This window comes from Vulpes vulpes, chromosome 14, assembly GCF_048418805.1.
Source record: "Vulpes vulpes isolate BD-2025 chromosome 14, VulVul3, whole genome shotgun sequence".
In the NCBI taxonomy this organism is placed as follows: Eukaryota; Metazoa; Chordata; class Mammalia; order Carnivora; family Canidae; genus Vulpes; species Vulpes vulpes.
The window spans coordinates 136,079,701-136,103,953 of NC_132793.1; the positions used below are offsets into that span (position 1 = coordinate 136,079,701).

Here is a 24,253-nt window from a genome sequence, read left to right on the forward strand (position 1 = left end):
TTGAAAATATGGTAAGTCAAAAGTGCATTTAATATACCTACTGAACATTATAGCTTAGCCTAGCCTACCTTAAACTTGTTTAGAATACTTGCATTAGCAGACAGTTGGGCAAAATCATGTAATATAAAGACTTTTAGATTAAAATGTTGACTATATCATGTAATTTATTGAATACTGTATTAGATGTGAAGAACTGGATGGTAATATGGATATGGAATGGTTGTAAGTGTATTGGTTGCTCACCCCAGTGATTGCTTGGCTTGACTGACTGGGAGCTGTAGCTGCCCATTATTGCAAGAGATTATTATACTACATGTCATAAGCCTGGATCAAAAGTCAAAATTTGAAGTATAGCTTTTGCTGGTTGCATATCACTTTGCATCATTGTAACGTCAAAGAGTTGTAATTCCAGGATCATCAGTATATCTTTTTTTCAGTGAAATGTCTCTGCTTGTCTTTTGTTCATATTCTAGATTGACATGTATAAAGCACTGTTGAGTTTTGAAAGTTCTTTCTATATTTTAGATATTAGTCCTTTGTCAGATACATGGTTTACAAATATCTGTACCCATTCCATAGCTTATCTTTTCATTCTCTTAACAGGATCTTTGATGACTGACTTTTTAAATTGATGACATTTGACATCATTTTCTGCTTTATCAGTAATATATTTGGTGTGAAATCTTAGAAACCTTTGCCTAGTCCAAGATTTTGAAAAATTTCTCCTATTTTTTTTCCTTAAACTTTTATAGTTTTACATTTAAGTGTGTTATTCAATGTGAGCTAATATTTGTATAAAATGTGAGATCTTGGTCAAAGTTCACTTTTTTGCCTAAAGACGTTTGCTCTTTGAAGGGCTGTTTCCTTCATTGCCTTGCTTTTGGCATTTTTGTCAAAAATCAGTTGTGCATAATTGGATCTATTTCTAGACTTTCTATTCTGTTCCATTGAACTATGTGTCCATCTCTCTACCATTAGCACACAGTCTTGATTACTTAGCTAAATACCTCTTGAAATCAGGTAGAATGATTTCAAGACTCACTCTACTTTTCAAAATCATTTTAGCTATTCGATCCTTTGTCTCCTTAAATATGCATATTTAAAATAATCTTCTGTATATTAAAAAAAGACTTACTGAGATTTTGAGATTGGGATTTTTAGAATAATATTAAGCCTATATATCAGTCTGGGGAGAATTGACATCTTTACTATGTTGAGTCTTGCAGTACATGAATTTACTATATCTCTCTATTTATTTAAATATTCTTTTTTTTTGCATCAGAGTTCTTATAGTTTTCAGAATACAAGTTTTGCACATGTTTTGTTAGATTTATACCTAAATATTCATTTTTGAGCAATAATAAATGATATTGTGTTTTGAATTTCAGTGTCCATAGGTTTATTGCTAGTACAATTGATTTTTCAGTAGTAAGATTCAATGTTTAGCTAGTGTCCTGTGACCTTGTTGAACTCATTAATTCTAGGAGTTTTGTTATTATTAGATTCCTTGGGATTGGATTTTCTCTCATTTCTACTCCAGGCCATGCCACCATTGTGATGTTCCTCGTAGGTGTTCCTTCTACTCTTATTACCCTACAATCCATCTTTTATATTACAGATGGATCATACAGTTTCCCTATTCCCAGGAATGACTTTCCAGGGTATACAGAATAGCTCCAAACTCCTTAGTCTGGCTACATGGCCCTACACTTGTAGGCTCTGTCTAGTCGTCCTGCCTGTCTTCATGAAATCATTTCCTGTAAGACTCTCCTGGCTCAGTGCACTTCAGCAGCCACACCCTTCTTTCTGTGCCTTTACGATGTCAAAATCTTTCCTAGCTTGGGGTCTTTGTACGAACTTTATACTCCACTTGACATTTTCTTTCCCCTAAGCTTTTCATGGTTGATCATTTATATGGCTCCTTCTTATAATTAATATCCCAGTTAACCGTCTTTTCTTAGAGATGTCTTCCCTGACCACTCATGTTCTATTCTATCAACCTAGTTTCATAGTCTCCGTAGCTCTTACCTGCAGGTGATATTTTCTTTTCTTTTCTTTTCTTTTCTTTTCTTTTCTTTTCTTTTCTTTTCTTTTCTTTTCTTTTCTTTTCTTTCTTTTCTTTTCTTTTCTTTTCTTTTCTTTCTTTTCTTTTCTTTTTTTCTTTTCTTTTCTTGTTTTCTTTCTTTTCTTTTCTTGTTTTCTTATGTTTTCTTTCTTTTTTTACTAATTTGTATTTTATACTGAAGTTTAAGCTCCATGAATACTACAAAAATTTTTTAAAAGATTTAATTAATTTATTTGAGAGGGAGAGATAGCAAGAGAGAAAGAAACCACAAGTGGGAAGGAGAAGCAGGTTCTCCATTGAGCAGGGAGCCTGACTTGGGGCTCAGTCCCAGGACCCTGGGATCATGACCTGAACTGAAGGCAGACACTTAACTGAGTGAGCCATCCAGGTGCCCCTGAATATTACATAATTTGTGTAGAAATTGTATACTGAGCACTTGTTATGTTCCATATGTGGTTCTTAGTGCCAGAGTTTTGTCTTTCTCCATTACCGCTCTGTCTCCAGCATATCTTATTTTACTCTTCAACAAACAAATAAAGTATATAGATCTCCATTTTATAAATAAGAGAATGAGGCTTTAGAATAATTAGCTCAACTATGGAATGACAGTATTATTATTTCTTCTGCCTATTTCAAACTTGATGCCATTACTCATGCAAATGTATATGAGCAAGACCTTCAAAACGTATGTTGCTAAACTTTGTTTCTGAAATTGTTTTTACTTCAAACACTCTAAATTGATGTTCTGAAAACTCCTGGAAAACATGTTTTATTACCCTATTCAAATGGTTACACTGCTGTGTCTGGGAATGTGGGAGCATTCTAGAAAGAGTGAGTTCCCCCTCAATCTGTTTATGTTTAAGGTTTTGGAGTGCCTCTTTCTTTATTGTAAAAGAACATCATTTCATGTATAATATTGTTGGAAAATATTAGTTCCAATTAGGTTTGTTGAGAAAAAAAGGGTGGGGGGGAGATTTGTCTAGGTACTTAAATATAGAGGATGCACATTCTATATATACTAAATCTCATGGAGATAATATTATATTTATACAAAATAAGCAGAAAGAAATAAACTACCCTGGGAAGATAAATTACAGCCTGGACAAATCCTAGGAATTACCCAAGGTGCTCAAGAAGAAAAAACAACAAACCTTCTGTACCTTCCAAGATGGCCAGCCTGTAGTTTTCTGGCTTTCATTTCACTTCCTCCCTCTACAACACTGTCCTTAACAGAAGAGTACTTTGTGAAAACTGCACACTCTCATCCTCATTCTCACCATTAATTCAAAATAAGTCAATTGGCAAGGAGCTAGCAAGTTGTATTTTGCCTTTTGGAAATATGGGGAAACTGAGTCAGTTCTTTCTCTTAGGTGAATGCAGTAAATTAGTTTTGGGGCTTGAATTGTCTGGAGACAAAGCACAGGGGCTTCAGAGCTGTGGTTTTCAGGCTACTGTATTTTGAATAAGACACTTAAAAAAAATTCCAAATACTTGAGCCTGGACAGTGCTGAAAACACAGCCAAATTTAGGTAACAGTTTCTTTCCCACCTCTGTGGCCATAACAGGAATATATTTATCTGTGACAAAACAGCATTGCCTCCATTTGGTGGTAAATCTTCAACTCCATTTGTTTAGAATCAGGGTCAGCTCCTCAAACGTGCCTTTTTGCTGTTTAGGCTTCCTGAATCTGATTAACACTGTATCAGAGAATTGTCTGATGTCTGACCTTGAACAGCATGCTATTCTACTTCCCTTTCTTGGAGGGGGGATCATTTTTGTAGGTCTGTAGAGTGAGATCGCTCCCCCCTCAGGCTCGATTGCATTAGCTGGCTCTTTTTATTGGTACCCAAAGGGTTTCAGCCCCAGTGACCTGTCATCTGTCCCCTCACCTGCTTACATGCTGATTCATTGATGAGCTAGCATCACAGTCCCCGCCTCCCTGTGAATGGTCCGTGAGGTTGCAACTGCTCCTGGAGAGGGGATGCTGAGCTGAACCACAGTGGGTTACTACAAGTGGGAACCGCAGCCTATCTGTTGCCACAGAAGAACTTGGTGACCATACTGAGAAGCAACCCCTTTTCACCATCCTGTTACTGTTCTATCCGTATCCGGCTTCTCTAGCTTTTTTTAAAAGGAATTTCTGATTCAGGCACTAAGAGCTAATTCCACAGGAGTTGTAAGGCAGCCTGTGACATAAACTGAGACAGAAGTTTCCCCTCAGAGACTGTCTTTTTTTTTTTTTTTTATTGGCAAAGACTTCTGGCTCTCATCAGAGGAATACCTTGTTGCTTAAGATGAGTGGCTGTAGAAAGCGGTGTAAACGTGAAATACTGAAATTTGCCCAGTACCTTCTCAGACTATTAACAGGTTCTCTTCATACAGGTAATGACTTTTTTTTTTTTAAATAATAGAGGTTGGTGGAGCATGGTAATGAAGTGGAAACGGAATAGGAAAGGCTCCACTATTTCTGTGTTGTGTTTATTTTTAATGTTGTCAATAAAATACAATTGTGTTTGCTAAGAGTCACGTTTCTAAAAATGTGTGCAGTGCAGCTCTAATTTGGGGGTAGAACTGAATTCTGTGGATGTATCTTTCCTGTCTTTTTGGCAGTGTTGTTGTTAAATGTGCCTCAATCTAAGGAAGCAGTGTCTGCAGAGTAGAAAGATTTTTTTTTTTAAATGCATGCTTGTCTGAGGGGTTTCTCTCTCTCTCTCCTGCTTGCTGCAGTTTGTTGGAAAAATCACTTAATCTGTTGTCTTCTTGTAGGTATTTAGAAATTCTCTGGAACTCTTTGATCATTATAATCCAGAGATGATTTCTAGTATTTGATCACAGAGCTTGGCAGTGAAAGAGTTAAGGCCGTTTCTCTGGAATTTCTCAGTTTCTTGCAAAATGTGAGCAAAATGTGAAAAGAGCTAAAGAGTAAAATGTCCATGAGAGGTTTGATATTGGTTTCATTGCAGTTATTTTGATGTTTAAAAATTTGCACGATTGAAATAGAAACTCTATTTAAATCTAAGTGTTGATAGCAAGAAAATATTTTTAAGATGTTCCAGAATTCTGAGCCCAAACCAGCAGTTTTGCTGCCCCTGAAATTGGTAGGCAGTGCCATCATTAACATAGTGGCAGGTGGACCCAAACTACTTTGACTCCGACGAAAGGTATTTTTAATGGACCATCAAACTTCTGAGAGACAAAGCTTGCTTGGTAGCACTATAGTTTGATTCTGGCCGTGAAGAACTCTTGTTAGCTTTATTTTTTCAACTCAGATTGATTTTCTTTAAATAATTAGAAAGAAGGACTAGTAAGTAAACCTATACATTATGAGGCAGGGGTTGAGAGATGAATGTGAGCAACATTTGCTCCAGGAAATGAACTCTTAATGGTTAACAGCAGAACTACATATATGATTCTGTCAACAACATGATAAGGAAAAATGCTTTTGAGAGAATAAATGTGAAAATCAATCAATTGCTGGGAGCACGAAATATGTATAAACGTTATTGGGATTGTTATCCGGTGCTAATCTTTAAGCAGTGCAAATTGTGGTGACTTCGGATGCTTTTAAGGGTAACCACTGAGAGTCTGTACCTGACTTTTGTTAACTTTGAGCTCTGTTGTATTTTCCACCCAGATTTTTAGATTTCTGTTACCCCTACAGAGTCCCATAAGTATGACTGCTTTATCATATCAATGTGATCAATGATATCCATGTGATATTTGCTTTAAACTTTCCATTAAGGATGGAGTGCCTTTTGTGATGCTGTGTCTCATTGGACAGTGCTCGGTATGTGATCTGTTATCTTGCTATCAAATTAGAGATATATTTTTAAAAAGAAAGCTTTCTATGAGGTTTCCATGGTAGTCTGTATTTTTCTCTTTGGCAAGGCAATTTTAAGGTTCTACCTGTTTCGTGCTGGGTTTAGGTGCAGTTCTCTCTGCCTTTTCTGCTCGATCTGTGTCTCTTTTCCTTAAACTTTCATTTTCAAAGAATCTTATGAAGATGGTAAATGGTTGTGAAGTTGTAAACCATAAATACTGACTCCAAAAGACAGTGGGTGTCCAATGACTGGATGGTAATTTATAAAATGAAATTTATGGAAAGCTGGCATAGCAGCAATTTTTCAAGACTTATTTAATGCATATTTAGAAATCAATATGGGTGGGACTCCTCCTCTTTCTGAGCCACAAGAGAAAAAAAATAAGAACTTTGAGAAATAGGACAGATTATTATACAGTAGTAAGATAGATTTATGGCCTGAGAAATGTGATTACAGCAACTTGTTTCTTTTAAAAATCTTTTCAGCTCAGGCTCTAATACTAAACACTGTAAGATCTAGCCGGAATCTTTACAACCACTGAAAATGCAACTTGGAAAAGCCAATTTATGCATTTACAAGATGCTGTGATAATATACACTGTTCATATTGCAGGATCTAATGTAAAATTCATTAGGACACTTTCAAGTCCCTTGGCTAGTAATTAATGAAGAAGTAGGAAGCAGAGTTGAATTAGTTTAAAAAATTTGCTTTAAGGTTGGATATGCAAGCAGTTGCTAATTGTATCCTGAACAATCAGCATATGTCTTTGTAGTTATCAAAAATTTAAAACAATACCAGCATGCCTTGGATGATTTTTTTTTCATTTTACCAACAAGCTCTTTATTCTCACTTTTTCAATTAAAGATGTGATCTGAGGAAATAGTGATTTTGTTTTATGTTTGAAAACAGGTTAATTCCAAAATATATAATCTGTATTGTTGATAGTTGCCTTTCATTTGATTCCCCAAATGCCCATGCCTTTACACAAACACAGATAATTTTAAGCACAAAGAAATTTTCATGGATGCAAACAAGCTCTCCTTTGATGTGTTTTATTGGTGTTATCACAATTTGGAGGAAAGCAGCTTCCTCTTCTGAAAGCTTTTCACATAAAGTTTTGACAATGCCTATGACTGTTTGTAAGTAATTACTAATTTACCTAAAATAATGGTTGTGATAGAGAACATAAATTCATTGGTAAAGATTTGTCCAGATAAAATAATTTTATTTTAGCAGAAACATTTTACATATTTTATCAGAGCAAATCACTCTTCAAAGGGTAGATTTTACAAACGCATATATTAGCTTTACTTATCACGGAAATGGAAGCATTTCTAAAGATCCTTTGTTATATATAATACTTGTCAGAAATCCATAAGCAAATGTTACATGTTAATGGTGTGTTAAGTGTAGTGAGGCACAATACAGGATTAACTATCCAAATTCCTTCTTGATTTGGGACCTGCATCCTCATGTATCCTATTATACCCAATTCTAGATGGGGCTCATGATAGCCAATATATTCTCCTACCTCAAAATAAATTGAGATGATTTATAAGGGTTGTAATATGATGCTGGTAATGTGAGTGCTCAATTTGATAGGCAATTTGTATACCATAGGAAAGCATAGAACACCTTGTCCTATAAATGCTGACCCATTAATAAAGATTGAATGATATCACAGATACCAGATTTTGACCTGTTTCTTCTCTATATGTGAAATTTAGTATTGGAATGTTTTATAGTACTAATTTGGAGGGTGTTTGGACATTTATCAATTCCATGTACCTAGTTTTCTTGAAAAATCAAGATCTGAAGTCATCTTCTTATTAGCAAGTATGCCCCAAACATATGTTTTGGGTGGATATTGCCCAGGGCTCTTGTCAGCCTTCAAGACAAGTTACAGGTGTGCCCAAGTTCAACTCTCCACCTAAGGGAAGCGAAAGCAATGTAAATCACAGTATCCTGTTAAGCATGGAATTACTACTTAACTTGTGGGCTGAAGTATTTCAAATTTAATGAAATGGTAGTATTAAAAGCATGAAGTAAGCATTCATCACTTCATCGAGTAGAAAACTTTAGATTGAGAAGAGAGTGCCCAGAAGCGAGCACACTTTTTTCAAGTTTACACTGAGTTGTTTCCAGCCTTATGTTCATTGTTGAAGTCACTGCGAAATCAAGCCATCCACAAGACTGGTGATATAAAGATTGAGACATTTTTATGTTACATTTTTAAAGTGTGAAGAGAAAGGGTGTATGTGTATGTGTGTGTGTGTGTGTGTGTGTGTGTGTGTAGCAAAATCGGAAAATTAAGAGAGCTTGTTTCTAGCTCTATCAACTTCTTTTTTGCTTTTTCCTTCTTTCTTCCTCCTGATTACAAATCACAAGATCAAGTCTTCAGCCCCTCCAACCTTCTCTTCTGTCCCCATCCCTACCACATTTGAACACTAGGCAGACACATCTCCTGCAAAGGATGTGTGTTTCCAAAGACCTCACATATTTAAAAGTTTGCAAAACTCAAAACTCAACTTTAGTCCTGGTAAAGGTGACAGATATTTCTATTTCCCAGTTCATGTGGCCCTGATATGTGACGATTGAATAAACAGTTACAATTCTCTTGGACTGTTCTTGATTAATTTTTTAATTCACTTGAACTTCATTATAAAGTGAGATTATATTCCTTATAGCGCTATGTAAAACTTGCATTATTGAAATGCACAGAAAGTGCCGCCATGATAGACTCAGTTTTCTGGTGCTGCTTCTATTGAAACCTGCCCTCAGGTAAGAAGAAAGCAAAGGATGGTGTTTATATTTGACTGACAGGGAATATATGCCACTGTATGGCTTTTCCCAGCAGAATATATATTTTAAACTTTATTGGGAGAGATATTGTGGTCTCTGTTAATGAGTTGAACTTTGCATTAAGGAGTGAAGGGATATTTTGAGGGATTCAGCGTCTTGCCTCATCTCTTCAGATTCCACCATTGTTACCACATCTAAGTAGAGGATCCCTGAAATCAGTGGAAAAAACACCTATATATGCAGACATACACTGGTTGTCCCTTTCGTTTCAGAAGGAAATCTGCATGCTAATGATTAATGACCTTGTATTTGATGTTCCTTACCACATAATTAGCATATGATGTAAACTCCCAGGGCTTAAAGACTTCATAGAACACTGTTTTTGTCATTGTGAGAACTTCAAACTAGTCAGTGATCCCATCTCTGTGATATTCTCCTAAAACTCATTCCTTGACTGATGGGCAAAAATAATCAATGTGTTGCATACAGTCTAAAGAGAAGAGCTGATATCCATCAAAGGAGCTGCATTTGCCCTTGTTGGTTGAAGTAATTGGTGCTCTCTTACCAGAAACTTTGGCAATTAGTCATCAACACTTCATCTAAGTCCTTAAAGAAATATTAAAGTTTCACATCACGGGACCTAGACTGTTGAGGATGGTGTACATTGGTTGTGATATGTAACAGTGATTTCCTGGCAGGAAAGAGATCTCACACTCAGGAAAACAATTTAATAAAGGGACCGTGTATGTGGGTGGGATTTAAGGGAACCAACAGGGGTAATGTGTACCCCTGAAGCTGGTAATAGCAGACTGCTGAGGGGCCAAGGGAGGGAACCTTCTCTGAAGCCTGAAGAGGGAAACCATATGCAGAGAGGGCTGCTTGACAAAAGATGTGGCCTTTAGTCCAGGGACACTGCCAACCACAGAGAGCTGAGAGGTAGGGAACCCCCGGGGTAAAAAGTTGCTGGCCTCTCCTTCCTCCTATCCTTCAGATTTATTGCTAATGATTCCACTGGCTGACCCCATTCTGGAAGCTAGTAGGAAACCCACTCCAAGCAGGGAAATATGCTCATGGCCCTATTTATGATTTTAAGCCACCATAGGCATTCCCACTGGCAAGGCCTCCTTTGTTTAAAAGTATTAAGATGGGTCCTGTCCATTCCCCTCAGAAAGTATTGAAAGTGGCCTGAAGGAGCTAATCATCTCCCTCGGTGCCTCTAAGGCTTCCATCCTTCTACCATGTCTTTCACCATCCTTGCTTATCTTTCATTTTGACCACAGAGCTTCTGTCTGAAATTTCTCTGTGAGCTTCTTAAACTTTATAAGGAAAACAAACCTCTACCTTCAAATAAAGTGGCTCTTTTCAGAGGAGATGTCACTGTGATCCATCAGGTTAAGACACAAGAAAGCCATGTAATATTTGTTACATAGAACAGTATTATGGCCAGTACGACGTGGCTATGGGTCACGTATGCTAGGTATGATGGTAAATTTTCTTTGATAAAGTCTATTTTCTTTTCCAGTGTTGGGATACAATGGTGGGTTGGTGGGCAGGGAGGCCAAGATCTAAGGAGCTGCCCTTGCTTGCGGAAGAAAGCAAAGTCCACCTGGCCATGATAGAAATCAGCGCTGCTATATTTTTTGCAGTATATGCTAACCAATTTGATAAACAAGCTTAGTTTTTATCAAGCCTCTGCAATGGATGGCTCTATGCCTAACACTATCCATTTCTCCTGTCTGATAGAGATACCGCAATAACATCAGAATGTCTCAAAAGGTTTTCTCTTTGGGACCTCTGTTTAGTTTTTTAAAGGTGAATGCTTAGGACTGTGAAGGAGATCAATACTTCAGACTGGCTGAGGAGGGGCAATAATCATGATTTTCAAAGGGGGAAGTGAGTCAGAGAGAACTGGATGCATGGCCAGGGTGGGAGGAGAAATGTACCAAGTTTGCTCAGGGAAGTAAACTCACATAAAGCCTTCCACCATTTGGCCCCCTCCTTTACGTGCCTCGTGTCTGGCTCCCTCTCTTGCTCTGTTGTGCTTCCTCTAATGTCTTTTCATCACAGTCTTACAGACCATAACATAAACATATTATATTAAAAGTGAAAAAAAAAAAAGAATTCTGAGAATGAGTATCAGGAGAGCTGTTGTCTCTGCCCAGAACCTAGATGTGCTTCTGGAGGGCAAGGCAGGCACAGAGGAAAGAGGCGGGAGCCTCATGTTGGCATTTCAGCCCGAGCCCCAATCCCATCCTACAGTTAGGAAAATCACCTGGCTGCTTGGAGTGGGATCAATCCATCTGTAAAATGGGGATATTCCTCTATATAGTTCTGTTGTTGTGAAGCTTTCAGCAAATGGTAACTTTTGTCATTATTACCTATCTGGTGTCTATAGGATGTTCTGTGTTTGTTTTGGGGGTTTCTTTTGTTTGTTTGTTTCAAATTGAATTTTTCCCAAAGGTAATTGGATACCTAATCATCATTGTGCTGCCTAATAATTAGGAATAAATAGGAAGTAACCTGTATAAACGACTGCAATTTTTAAACTCCTTTGCCTTTATTAGTTTTCAATAACTATAATTGCCATTTATTCATTCAACTAATGTTTATTAAGTGCTTGTTAAGGGCTGAGCCTTGTGGTTTATAAACTATTTCTTCGAGAGTCCTTCCTGCCCTATGTTACCCTGCCAGTAGAGCCAATAAGTGCAGGATGGTTAACTCAGCAAAGCAACATGTGCTAAGATTTCCAAAAGTAGGGGGGAGTTACACTATGTGGTTTTAGTCAAGAAGAGGCATGAACCATGGGCAACCTAGCGGGAGTAGTAAGCCTGTAAGACATGTTCCTGTGAAGGAAGTAGAGAAGAGGGGCTGGTAATGGGGGAGCCAAGGAAGGAAGGTGAGGAAGCAGCTGGGAGAGAGAGGATCAGTGGGATTATTTGTAGAAGGAAGAATGCCGATACTACCTCATTGCTGCAGAAACTACCAACATAGCCCACCAGAAGGTTTTATTCTTTGTCCAGAGAAACACTTGTGTGGCTTACTGAGCAATCAGGTCATGGATGTTACACTTCCTACCTGCCCCTTGGATCTGTCTTCACCATCTGACGCGCACTGACTTTCTTATGTTTTGAACTTTTGTACACATGTTGTCTGTCCCATAATGTTCAGCATTTAATTACTCATCCACCTTGTATTATTTAGCAGATCCAGGCATTAGAGTCATACCTCAAGTAGATCTGAATCTTCTAAAAGACACTTAAAATTATATTTATTTGAGAGAGAAAGAGAGAGAGAGAGAGAACAGAAAGAGAGAGGGAGAGAGGAACTTAAGCTGACTCCATGCTGCAGAGTCTTATGCGGGGCTCAATCTCACCACCCTGAGATCCCAATGTGAGCCGTGAACTGGAACTGAGTCAGTCGCTCAAGGGACTGCGCTACCCAGACACCCCTCTAAGAGGCACTTTAAAAATGTAGATTCTCCAGCTCTCCCCTAACACACAGTATATTGTATAGTATTTGCTCAAAAATAGTTTTTGGGAAAGATCTCATAATCAAGTATCCACTTCATATAACTTAATGTGTTCCTTTATGAATCACATTATCAGACTTGAGCTTTACCCCTTGAGTGGCCCATGGGGAACCTATCCCAAGATGTCACATGTAGGATGTGATGGGGCTAAGGTATAGAACTGGATTTGTCTGAGTCCAACCCATATCTTTGTTTCACTACACAGTTTTCCTTCCTCAAACTCAAACTCACTCTGAAGAGCTGTGTGATGACTTTAATTCTCAGATCAGATATCACCTTACTGAGCCATTTCCAATCCAAAACAGCACACACACACCCCTCACTGTCCCCTAATGCCTTCATTTTATATCACCCTTTTGAAATTTGTTTTATAGAGAGGGTGACTAAAATTGAGACCCTTCTGAGAGTAAAAGGAGACAATCCAAACCACAGCACAAACATGAGTGTAAATCAAGACTGTCCCAGACAAACTGGGATATTTGGTCACCTTCTCCTTGAGAATTCCACTATCTAAAATAATTTTGGTTGTTTGCAAGTGTCTATAAAACTGGAACATAAACTCCTTTCTAGGGGCCATGTTCATTTTGTTCATTATGGTAATCCGTTGCCTAGACCTTTCCTAGCACATGATAAATGTTCAATAAGTAGTCATCTGATGTATGACTGAATTGGCTTTTTAGGGGCCAATGCTATATCTCCTGCTTCTGTTTTTCTGTGTGTCTTCCCCCAAGTTGGTAGGATTGTTATTGCTTGCCTCTATCACTTCTTGTGATCTCGGTCATGTCAGCTACCCCTTCTAATCTCTGCCGTGGTTCTGCTTTTTCTTATCTCTACCCAGTACTTCTTCCCATTATAGAAACTGTTGTACATAATACAGAGCCCAGAAAGTCTGAATGGTCTCTAATTGTACACAGAGGAGGTATAAATACACATTTAAAAATAGGGGTAGGTGCTATATACTTGTCCACTTGTTTCAAAAATCATATATCCTAGGAATGATTTATGTATAAATGTCTATGTATTTGTATTTTCTCATCTTTCTGTGATGAACACACTATATGGATAATGATTACATTTTAATAATTTTAAGGTGATGAAAATAGAAGTTTATAGGTTCTTCCAATCCTTAGCTACATTAAACCTGCTGGAGATAAAAATATGCCACCCTGGATTTCCTACAATTTTACAAGTATTACAAAAAAATATATGTATTATCAGGATTTTAGTGTTCTGTTTTCTGTGTGCAATTTTCTTCTCTAACTTGTTTATAACTTTGAGGAAATTGTAAGTTCCCCTAGTTCAGTATTAGTGTCTCTACAATGGGAACATTCCCATTGTGCAAGGTCCCCAGGTTAGGATAAGAGACTTAAAGCCTGCCAAATCAATCATGTTCCTCTTCTATAATACACTGTTGAGATACATGGAGCCTGTTTTATTATGGGGTATACATAGAAGAGTTTCCTACCACCTTATAATTCCCTGAGCCAAACAAAAGTCAAAAGGCGTCAAAGAGCTATGAAGCCAGTTCTATAAAAGGCTTTTAGAACTTTAAAGCTCAGTTTTATGCTGTGTCTACTAAAGTCCCCCAAGGGAAACTATACAGCCAACTGCTGGGCATTTACCCAAATACATGCAATTGTCCCTTCCAATCAGGCCCTCCTAGCCTGTCTCCAAGCAGAAGCATAGTCTGTGATCTCTGAAGGTTAAGAAATTTGTTGGAGCTTAATTAGTGAAAGTGCACAACACAATGACATTAATAAAGGCAATGTTATATATATCATGCTACTTATAGAAATAGTTGTGTTGGAATATATTATTGGATCACAGGCATGTGGACTCTCAATGGACCATAAAAATCATTTGGTCTGACTCCTAACTCTGGGAAACGAACTAGGGGTGGTGGAAAGGGAGGCGGGTGGGGAGTGGGGGTGACTGGGTGACAGGCACTGAGGGGGCCACTTGATGGGATGAGCACTGAGTGTTATTCTATATGTTGGCAAATTGAACACCAATAAAAAATAAATTTATAAATTAAAAAAATCATTTGGTCTGATTTTTTCTTTCTTTTTGGAAGAGGCTATGGAGGTCTGAGTTTCTGGAGTGATTTTACCAAGGTCATGAGACTAGTTATTCTTGTTACTAGTCCATTATACCACCATTACAGAAGCACATTGTTCTCACAACCTTACACTGTAATAAGTGCCTGGGGTGGTGGCCTGGTCTGGGAGAAATGCCTGGTCTTCGCAGCCAAGAAGTCCTGAACTGGTCTTAGCACTACTCATCTTAGTAGGGCACCTTGGGCAAGTTTACAGTCAGATATCCTATGATACTTGTTTCCTCTTCAGAAAAAAACAAGCAAATGTGATTCCAGCTGCCAGCAGGGACTTTTGGAAGTCAGCATTTTTAAGGACGGTAGTTGGGGATCAGTACTCATTCAAGTGGTGTTAAGCCCTGTTTGGATACTGATAAATCACATCAAGCTTTGCAGCTAACATCATTCATTTGTTTTGGAGTCCTCAGAAAAGGTCAAAGTGTGCCCGGTTTGTATCAATTTAAAATTTTCAAAAAGTAAATAGAATAGCTAACTTAAAGATCTCCTTCAAAAATGATATAACTTAAAATCTGTGTACTCAAATGATTATACTCAAAGATGCTTTATTTTTTTAAAAGATTTTATTTATTTATTCATGAGAGACACAGAGAGAGAAAGAGACGCAGGCAGAGGGAGAAGCAGGCTCCAGGCAGGGAGCCCGACGTGGGACTTGATCCCGGGGTCAGCCCTAAGCCAAAGGCAGACACGCAACCAGTGAGCCACCCAGGTGCCCCTCAATGATACTTTAATACTGTCACCAAAAATCCTCTCCTACCTAAAAATTTCGGATAACTTATATATCGCTTAGCTATATGCAACATGTTTTTGCTAAAAACTCATGAGTGTAAAATCCTTACATTTTTAAAAATCAATAGTCAATACAGTTTTTTTTCATCAATGGATAAGATTAATAACCATACCCATCCTGTCTATTTCCCGGGATATAAAATGTCATAGAATTAAGAACAGCAATAAAAAGTAGAAATTATCCATTTCAGAAGTCAATAGTAAGAACCTGCTGATTTAATTCTTATAAAATATCATAAAGATTAGGAGGTAAACAGATTTAGAAATTTAGGAAAGCCAAATTTATAATTTATTTAATATAATTCACTTTTAAGACTTTAATCATTGCCAATAAAATAAGATTAATCTGGAGAAGCATCATAATAATCATGAAATAAATTGTTATAAAATAATGAATTTTTGAAATCTCAGAGTCAGTATATAAATTTAAAGAATACACAGTGACTGTGCTCTCAGTTCAGAACAAGAAGAGCAGTCATTGGAAATATGAAGTCAGCGTGTTCAAGCCTCTAAAAACTTAGTTGAATGATATTTCTTCCTTTTTTGTTCATTTAACATGGCACTGAAATTTTTATTTCAGGGTAAGCACTTTATTTCTCTTTTTCCTTATGTGACTGTATACTCCAGATCCTGACCTCTGTAGAAGGACAAACCTGTGCTTGAAATCTGGCTTCACTAATCATTAGCGGTATGACCTTGGACATGTTACTTTCCCCCCCTGTCAGGCTCAGTGACCTCACCTGTAAAAGGGATTGATAACAGTGCCACCTTCATAAAGATTTTGCTAATCATGCAGATAATGTGTGGGATTAAGACAGAATCTGTCACAAGCCAATTACTCAGTAACATGTTTTTTAGAATAATGTGTAGAAGTTCATCGATGTTTACCGTGCCTCTAGTATGTGGGGCACACTGAGAGGGTATGGTGAGGTGTATGAACATGCATGAGACACCGGCTGTATCATAAAGAAGCTTAAGATTCAGTAGAGGAATTAGAACATATATAACAACTTTAATATAGACTTGAATAAGTTAAGTGCCAGGAGAGAAGTACAGACAGCATATCGGTAGAATCCAAAGAAAGGGCTCCCTCTGTTTTGTGTCAAGAGATCTTTTAGTGGTGACAACATCTGACATGGGTTTTAGTGGCTACGGGTTTGGAGATGCTGAGTTAATCATTAGGCTTCCCAGGAAGAGCAGAAAAACAGAGGAAGGGGATAGATAGAGGTAAATATATTACCAGGGTTCATCCAACCAGCAGGTATGTCTCTGTGCTTAGTCTCTTATAGGTACTCTTCTGAGATCTTGGAATAAATACATCAGTGGACAAAGGTCCATTGCTGTCATGTAGAGGGGTGGTAGATGATAAACTAGGTTGATCAGATAGTATTTTAGTGGCTGATAGGTACTCTGGGTAAAAATGGAACAAATTAAATGGGTTTGCGAAGGCGTGGAGGTTGGGATGTGTATTCGTTTGCTATGGCTGCTGTAACAAAATACTACAGATTTGGTGGCTCAAACAACAATTTATTTTCTCGGTTCTAGAGAATATTCACTTTCTCAGCATCCAAGATCAAGGTGTTAGCTGTTAGCACATTTGATTCTTCTGAGGCCTTTCTCTTTGGCTTGCGGGTGGCCCCCTTCTCACCATGTCCTCACGTGGCCATTTCTTTGGGATGCCACATCTCTGGTAACTCCCTACATGTCCAATTCCCTCTTCTTATAAGGATACCAGTCACATTGGATTAGGGCCCACTCTAATGGCCTTATTTAAATGAATCACCTCTTTAAAGACTTTATCTACAAATACAGTTACATTCTGAGCAACTAGAGGTTAGGGCTTCAGTATTTGAAATTTAGGGGGACACAATGAGCCCATAACAGGATAATTACAATTTAAATTGAGTGGTGAGGATAGACTCTTGAAGAGAATGACATTAGATCAAAATCTTAAAGCAAGCAAGGGAGCCATAGAAATATATGGGGAAACAGATTCCAGGCAGAGACCTTCCAGTGCAAAGACCCTAAGACAAGGCCTAGGTTCAGCGTGTTCAAAGAACTGAAAGTAGGCCAGTTAGCTGGAGCAGAGGAAAACCAGAGAGTAACTAGAGATAAAGGCAGACAAACAAAGGGGACCAGAATATATAAGGCTTCACAGGCCATGGTGAAAACCTGAGCATTTGCTGTGAATGGCACTGACAGCCACTGCAGGACTCTGAGCCGGAGTTAAATTCAATCATGCCAATCACTGGCTGCTCTTTTGAGCTGTACAATAGAGTAGGAGTCAGTAAACTGCAGCCCATGGGCCAAGTCCAGCCCATGGACTATTTTTGTGTGGTCCATTAACTAAGAATTATTTCTGCATTGGTGAGTAATTGATAAAACATCAAAAAAGAAGACTATTTCATGACAGAGGATAATTAGATGAAATTCAAATTTAGCTCCCAGAAATAGTCGTAGTAAGACTCTAACTCTGTCATTTACATGCTAACTATGGTTGCTTTTGTGTTATAATGGCAAAGTTGAGTGATGGTAAGTCCACCTGCTTGGTCTGCAAAGCCTACACTATTTTTCCATCTGATGATTTCAGAATAAGTTCTCTGACCTCTATAGAGAGGGTCAAGGATGAAAAGAGTGGGGAGAGTGGTGGTTCCAGTCAGGATTGTAGCAGTGGAGGCCATAGTGGGGGGTGGACAGCACTGCTAGTTTGGTTTTGGAGACATGATGCAGAACATGGATTGGGGAGAGATTGGGGGTTCAATGCATTGCAGTTAAACAGAGTATCCTGCAAGCCTTCGAACAGATGTGCCACCATCACTGCAGCAGTGTTTTCAGAAACCCAATCGGCTCTAAGATGACTAGGAGGGGCTGACTGTAAAGGTGAAGTTGAGAGGTGTGTTGGTGGCCTGGAAATGGAAAGATGAGGACAATAAAAAGGTAGCTTCAACACATTGGGAAGCTTTTCCATTTTCTGTGCCAGTGAGGAACCTTCTGTGATAATACAGCAGTTTTGCAACACCTTTAAAAATATCTTGAAGTGCTAGGAATACTAGTATTCTAATTATATACCCTTTGAGTTAAAATAGGGTTCTTCAAGTGAATCAGGCCGGATGCCTTTTACAATTTAGGGCTTTGGACGTGTAATATTGAAAATATGAACTCAAAAGAAGACCATCAGAAAAAAAAAAAAGAAAAAAGAAAATAGAACTATCAGTTATCAGTAAGTGGTCTGAGGAAGTCCCAATCTGGATTTCCAACTGATTTAATTAGCATGTATTGGTTAAAAGTAAAAATCTTTAACTTTGTGCTTCTATTTTCTTGTATGAGCTACTTTTATAATCTGGATCTTCAACCTTAGTTTTAAAGTATGTCTATAGATATCCATTATCTTTGCTAAGATACCTGAGTCATGTTCTCCAATATATATTTGGAAGATTGATGGGTGAAAAGATACTTAATTCAATTTTATGTGTTCCTTAAATCATCTCAATCATATTTTTCACATAGAACTTTTCTTCTACCTTAAAGATAACCCCTTATCATTATAGAAGGTGATTGCAATATTAATTACATAAGCATAGCTGATACAGTTAAAGCAATGCTCAATGTTTCATGTATTATGTCCAAAGTCATCCAAGTTTGATTTGTAACATATATTTTCCGACTTTATTGTGTCCCATCTTTCCAAGTGCAGGTGATGATAAGTAATGCTGAGACATAGAACAGTCCAAATATAGGAAGAATAGAGTGGGCTAAAATCTTATAAGTCTTCTTTAAGAAAGAAGGAGTTACATAGTATAAAATAGTCTTCAAACCCAGAGCTGATTTATTCATATATGAAAGAATACAACATTCCTTGAATGAATATATTTCTGTTGACAGGATCTTTCAGACATTGCTGTATTCTGAATTTGGACTAGTTAAAAGAAGCGTGAAATATCTCTGCTGCAATGAGGAGGGGAAAGTAGGATCTGTTGTTCATCTAAAAATAATCATTCTTTACCCAGAATGGAAAGGTAATTGAGTAGCCTCACTAGAATTTCCAAAGGAAGAGTCATTTGTGGACAAGATTTGAGGATGACTTATCTAGGTTATAATTTAACTTTGGAAATGTCACTCAAGTATTATAGGCAGGTAGTTGAGTTAGGAGGAGGATAAGATTCATTTCCTATTTTCTGGTTTATTTTTCTTAAAAGGAAGGTTCTTAGTATGCCTCCAAAGTTTCTTAACTCTGATCAGTAAAAGACACAAGTGTCACAAATGTTGATAATGAAAAGAGTGAAGAAGACAGTGAACTCCAGAGTCTTGTAACAGGAGGCAGCAACTCTTCAATCCATTCCTGTCATTTTTCAGGGGAATTGGAGGCCCCAGGAGGCCAAGTTCATTGACTGCCTTGATGCTCTGCATCGCTGTCTCAGTATATCCTTGTTGTTAGACTGGATTTATCTAAAGATTCAATCGCTATGTTTGGGCAAGAATCCATTCTCTGGCTAGGAACCCCTTTCTATTTCTGCTAGAATGTAGACTACAAGTCCTCTTAGTGTCTGATGCCAATGTTGGTGTAAGTAAGCTGATTTTACATGGCACTCAGACTTGGCAGTCAACAGCAGTTGGAGGATATAACAAGGAGGTAGCCCTTTCATAATTTCTTTCAATCTTTTGATAGTATTGTGAATACCCTGAGCTCCTGCAAATCTATCTTTATCATCAGTCAGAAACCTTGGACTGTATTTTTAACAAGGGAGAAGAACTGAGATTTGGTCTTCAGCAAGGCAAGAGGAGAAATCTAAATTTTGAGAACATACCCACATTTGATTTATAAGGTGTTATTTATGGCACAATAATTTCCTTTCCATGAGAATGAAAATTTTTATTTTATAATATGTTTATTTAACTAAAACTGATTTATTTTATTTTATTTTTTTGGATTTATTTTAAAAACATCAATCCAGAGGTTACGCGGATATGGTGAAACTGGCTAAATCCACAGATGACTGAGCTTTGGAGACACTTCTCCCAGCATGACCATAGCTGTCATATTTGGAGGTGCTAGTGGCACAGCATAGGGTGAAAACCCATGGAATAAGAACAAGAAGACAAGTTCTAGTTCTTGATTTGCTGGATAAGGATACTCAATCCAAGTTCTGTTTCTCAAAGGTGCAATGAGGAAGATTACAGCTGGAAACAGCTGAGCGTACTGCAGCTCTGTGTTCTAAGATAGCTTGCAGAAGTGATAACACTGCAGTTTCCAAGATGTAATATTCAAAACAATTAAGGAACATTACCCACTCTTCATAACCATGAGGGGCCAAATTGCCCCAATAATCACCATACACTATTACCTCTTCAAAGTTACTTTTACCCAAAAGCATACAGATTCAAAAGCTTGTTTGAATTACATGTAGAGAAAGCCCACACCCACGATCCTGTAGAAGAGATAGGAAAGTACATGGGTGTGCATACACAGACACATGCATGCACATTCCTAACTCCTGCTTGATCTGCAAACTTCCATGTCTGTCAGAGCCAAGTTCCTGGTTAGTACTCAAAGAAAAATACAGATAAGGATCTAATTCAATAAATACAGCAAAAAGCTGTAAGTATTACTTTAACTCTGCTGACAAGTCATTAGTATTCTCCATTCTAAATCTGATTTGTTAGAGTTTTTAATGTTTAGAAGATGGAGCGTGCTGATAAGATGCAGTTTTATCTTCATTTCTGTTTCATTAAGATTTTATTTATTTATCTAAATGAGAGACAGAGAGAGAATGAGCAGGGGGATGGGTGGAGGGAGAAGGAGAAAGAAAGGGAAAGAATCTCAAGCAGACTCCATGCTGAGCATGGAGCCCAACATGGGGCTTGGTCTCTGGACACTGAGGTCATGACCTGAGCCGAAACCAAGAGTCGACTTAATGACTGAGCCATCAGGCACCCCTTCAGTTCTCTGGTTAAATACTCTCTGCAAGGTGTAAGGATATGTTCTGGTGTTTTTTAAGTGTAAAGATGAGTCGGGATGTTTAAAAGCATATATAAAAGCACGTGCACAATGATTTGCCAATTAACTTCCATGTAAACTTTCACTACCATTGACAAACTTTCAGAACCATTGACTACAATTTAGTCGAATAGAAATGATAGACCAAGTAATGATTTGATGGTGTTTAACACTTACACTGAAATCAGCTGTTAAGGAAAAAAAAAGAAAAAGAAAAAATTCCTAAAGTTGGCTATTTACTTAGAACAACATAGTTCATTATCATGAGCTCATTCACTAGGTACACTGTACTAGAATCACTGGCTCAAGAGTAGAATGATAGCTTTAGAGATAATAAATTCAATAACATTTCTGTCCCTCTTGTTTTAAGTTTATTTTTAAAAATTTTGCCAGAGGTAGAAGTTAATTTTTTAGAACATAGGATTTGGAATAAGATCCAATAATATTGGGATGCCTGGATGTCTCAGTGGTTGGGCATCTGCCTTCAGCTCAGGGCATGATCCTATGACCCTGGGATTGAGTCCCTACATCAGGCTCCCTACATGGGCCTGCTTCTCCTTCTGCCTGTGTCTCTGCCACTCTCTGTGACTCGAATGAATAAATAAATAAAATCTTAAAAAAAGGCCCAATAAAAAAAAGACCCAATAATATTATATTAAATGGACCTTTCTTCCTTTTATGATCTTCCATTTTTAATAAAATTTCCCTTCTTATTATCTATTTTTTTGAGTTAACTTTCTGCCTTCATAATTGATCATTGCATTTTATTTAAATTTTTTGTTATCGAAAGTCAGTCCTATGATTATTATAATTCATCCAAGGTACGGCTAGTTAATATCAGAAGAGAAATTGGTATATTCCATTCAATTAGGGAACCAAGAGAGCTTAGAGAAAATAACGTGAAATAACATCTACTTGTGAGTCACTTTTAGTACAGCCTTTTAGTAATTGTGGCCATGGGCAAGTAATTTAAACTCTCTGATTTCTTACTTCATGGAGCTGTTTATTTGTGACAAGTGTCTTATAAATTATTATTATCATTATTAGCTACTAGGTAAATGCTACTGGCCTCTGATGTTTTCCACCTCCTGGCATTCACAGACTCTGGTCATCTCCGTCCACATTGTACCAGGATTGATTTATGTGACTATTAGAATATGGCAGACACGATGGCATGTCACATCCAAGATTAGGTTCTAAAGGTACTGTGGTTTTCAATGTAGTCACTCTCTCTCTGTTGGATCACTCTGGACAAGCCAGTGGCCACATCAGCTGGTTAGTTTATGGAGAAACCCACTTGGTGACAAAGTGAGCCCTCCTATCAATAACCATGTAAATGCACCTCCTTGGAAGCAGATCCTCCAGCCCTGTCAAACCTTCAGATACCCACTGCTCTCTCCTATGTCATAAGTGCTATCTCCTGAAAGACCCTACACCAGAACCACCCAGCTAAACCACTTCCAAAGTCCTGACCCACCAGAAACTGTGAGATAAATAGTTACTGTTTTAATCTATTGCATTAGAGGGTAATTTGTTATACAGCAATAGATAACTAGGACAGTGTTCTTATCCTAAAAGTCACCTGCCCCTCCCTCTATCCCCTATGAAGAGCCTTGGATACTTCTGTGATATTTGAGCTAGACAGAGGAAATTAAGAAAACAAACATAACTACCCATAAATATATACTAGACTGATAAAAACAAAACACATATTTAATACACACTGACCTCCCCCCACCAGGTGAAAAGTAAATTATGACCAGAAGATTATTACCTCGACTAAAATCCCCAGCAGCTCTGGAAATGGGTATTTCTTTTCCCCCTCTCAAAGGAGGAAACCAAAATTGACAGGGGTTAAGGAATGATCACAGGGCATATGTGTTACCGAGCTTGTATCTTAAATGAGATCGGTTGTATCCCTGCTTTGTGTATTAAGGAAGCATCAATCAAGCTCTCAGAGAGGGTCTGGGAAGTACACAGCTTAGTGCATAAAGCTCCCTGTTCAGGAGGATTTGTTTCCTTTACTTCAAGTTTCAGGACTAGGCTCCAGGGGAATGTATTTGCTTGAAATATGACCTTTGAGTCAAAGGGGCATTGCTAGGGGATCATTCAATTTTATAGGCATCTAATTTTCTTCCTGGGAATCATTAGACCTTTAAAATGAATACTCACTCTTGTAAGCCAGTAGGATTTTGTTTCTGCCCCCAACGTGTGCCTTGGAGCATAGCTTTCAAGCTGGTGCTCTGGTTTGGAGCTCCAAGCATCCTAACACCCCTACTTCTGAGTCATAATAGCAGAAAGGGATCCACAAATCATATAGAAACATTAATAGAGAAAATGATGCAGTAGAGTCAAGGGAAGAACTGGATTCTGCTGACAGTTGGAATGTGATGAAGATTCTGTGAAGCAGAGAGAATGCAGAAAGGATGTCCATGTAGATAATAATTCTCCTATACTAGTGGTAGGAATTTTATCTACATTTATTTGACATCCCTTATAATTCTAAAGTAGATCCAAGTCACTTTTGATGGGAATAATGTCAGACACCCATGTGGAAGGAAGAATCTTTCAAAAACAGGCCACTGGCTTTTGAAAACATCAGCGTGGTCTCTATCACGGCAGTTCAGGATCTTCTAGATCCCCATAAGAATGCCTTAATGTAGCTGGCTACATTTGAAGAATATTTGTTTGCTTTCATAGCTAACCATTCTCGTTAGATTTGGGAAATTCAATAAGCTCTGACTGTTCATAATTCAATATTTTAGTGACACATTTTTAGGTTTCTAAATCAGTTTTATGAGGCATGTGATAAAAATAAAATCAAAATCTGTTGAACACTTATGGTGCTTAGTCAGTTCTGAATATGACCTGTAGGAAACAGAGTAAAAACAAAATGACACTGAATTACCCATTTTTACTTCATTTTTGTTAAAAGAAAAAGAATGACTAAACCAATGGAAAACATAAGAAACTACTAAAAAACATTAAAAACTTTTCATTCATAAGATTCTGTGTATTTATTTTATCAGATGGAGTCCAGGTGCAAAATTTAAATTAAATACGATAGATTTTCTTCTCCAAATTTAATGGAGATGTTAAACATTCAGAAATATGTCTGATGTGTTGATTCTCATCCCATTTC

General features: G+C 37.7%; 1 protein-coding gene across 4 annotated transcripts in view; it reads left to right on the plus strand.

The window, feature by feature from the left end:
* KCNIP4 (potassium voltage-gated channel interacting protein 4) overlaps window positions 1–24,253 on the plus strand; it is a 1,121,260-nt gene that overhangs the window by 239,333 nt on the left and 857,674 nt on the right. The window contains exon 1 of one of the 4 annotated variants that reach the window (XM_072737991.1): window positions 3,685–4,447. The exons of the other annotated variants lie outside the window; for them this stretch is intronic. Within the exon in view, the coding sequence (XP_072594092.1) occupies window positions 4,360–4,447 (88 nt within the window). The 5' untranslated portion in view covers window positions 3,685–4,359. Of the gene's footprint in view, window positions 1–3,684; window positions 4,448–24,253 lie in introns of those variants that run through there. 4 annotated transcript variants of the gene reach the window in all.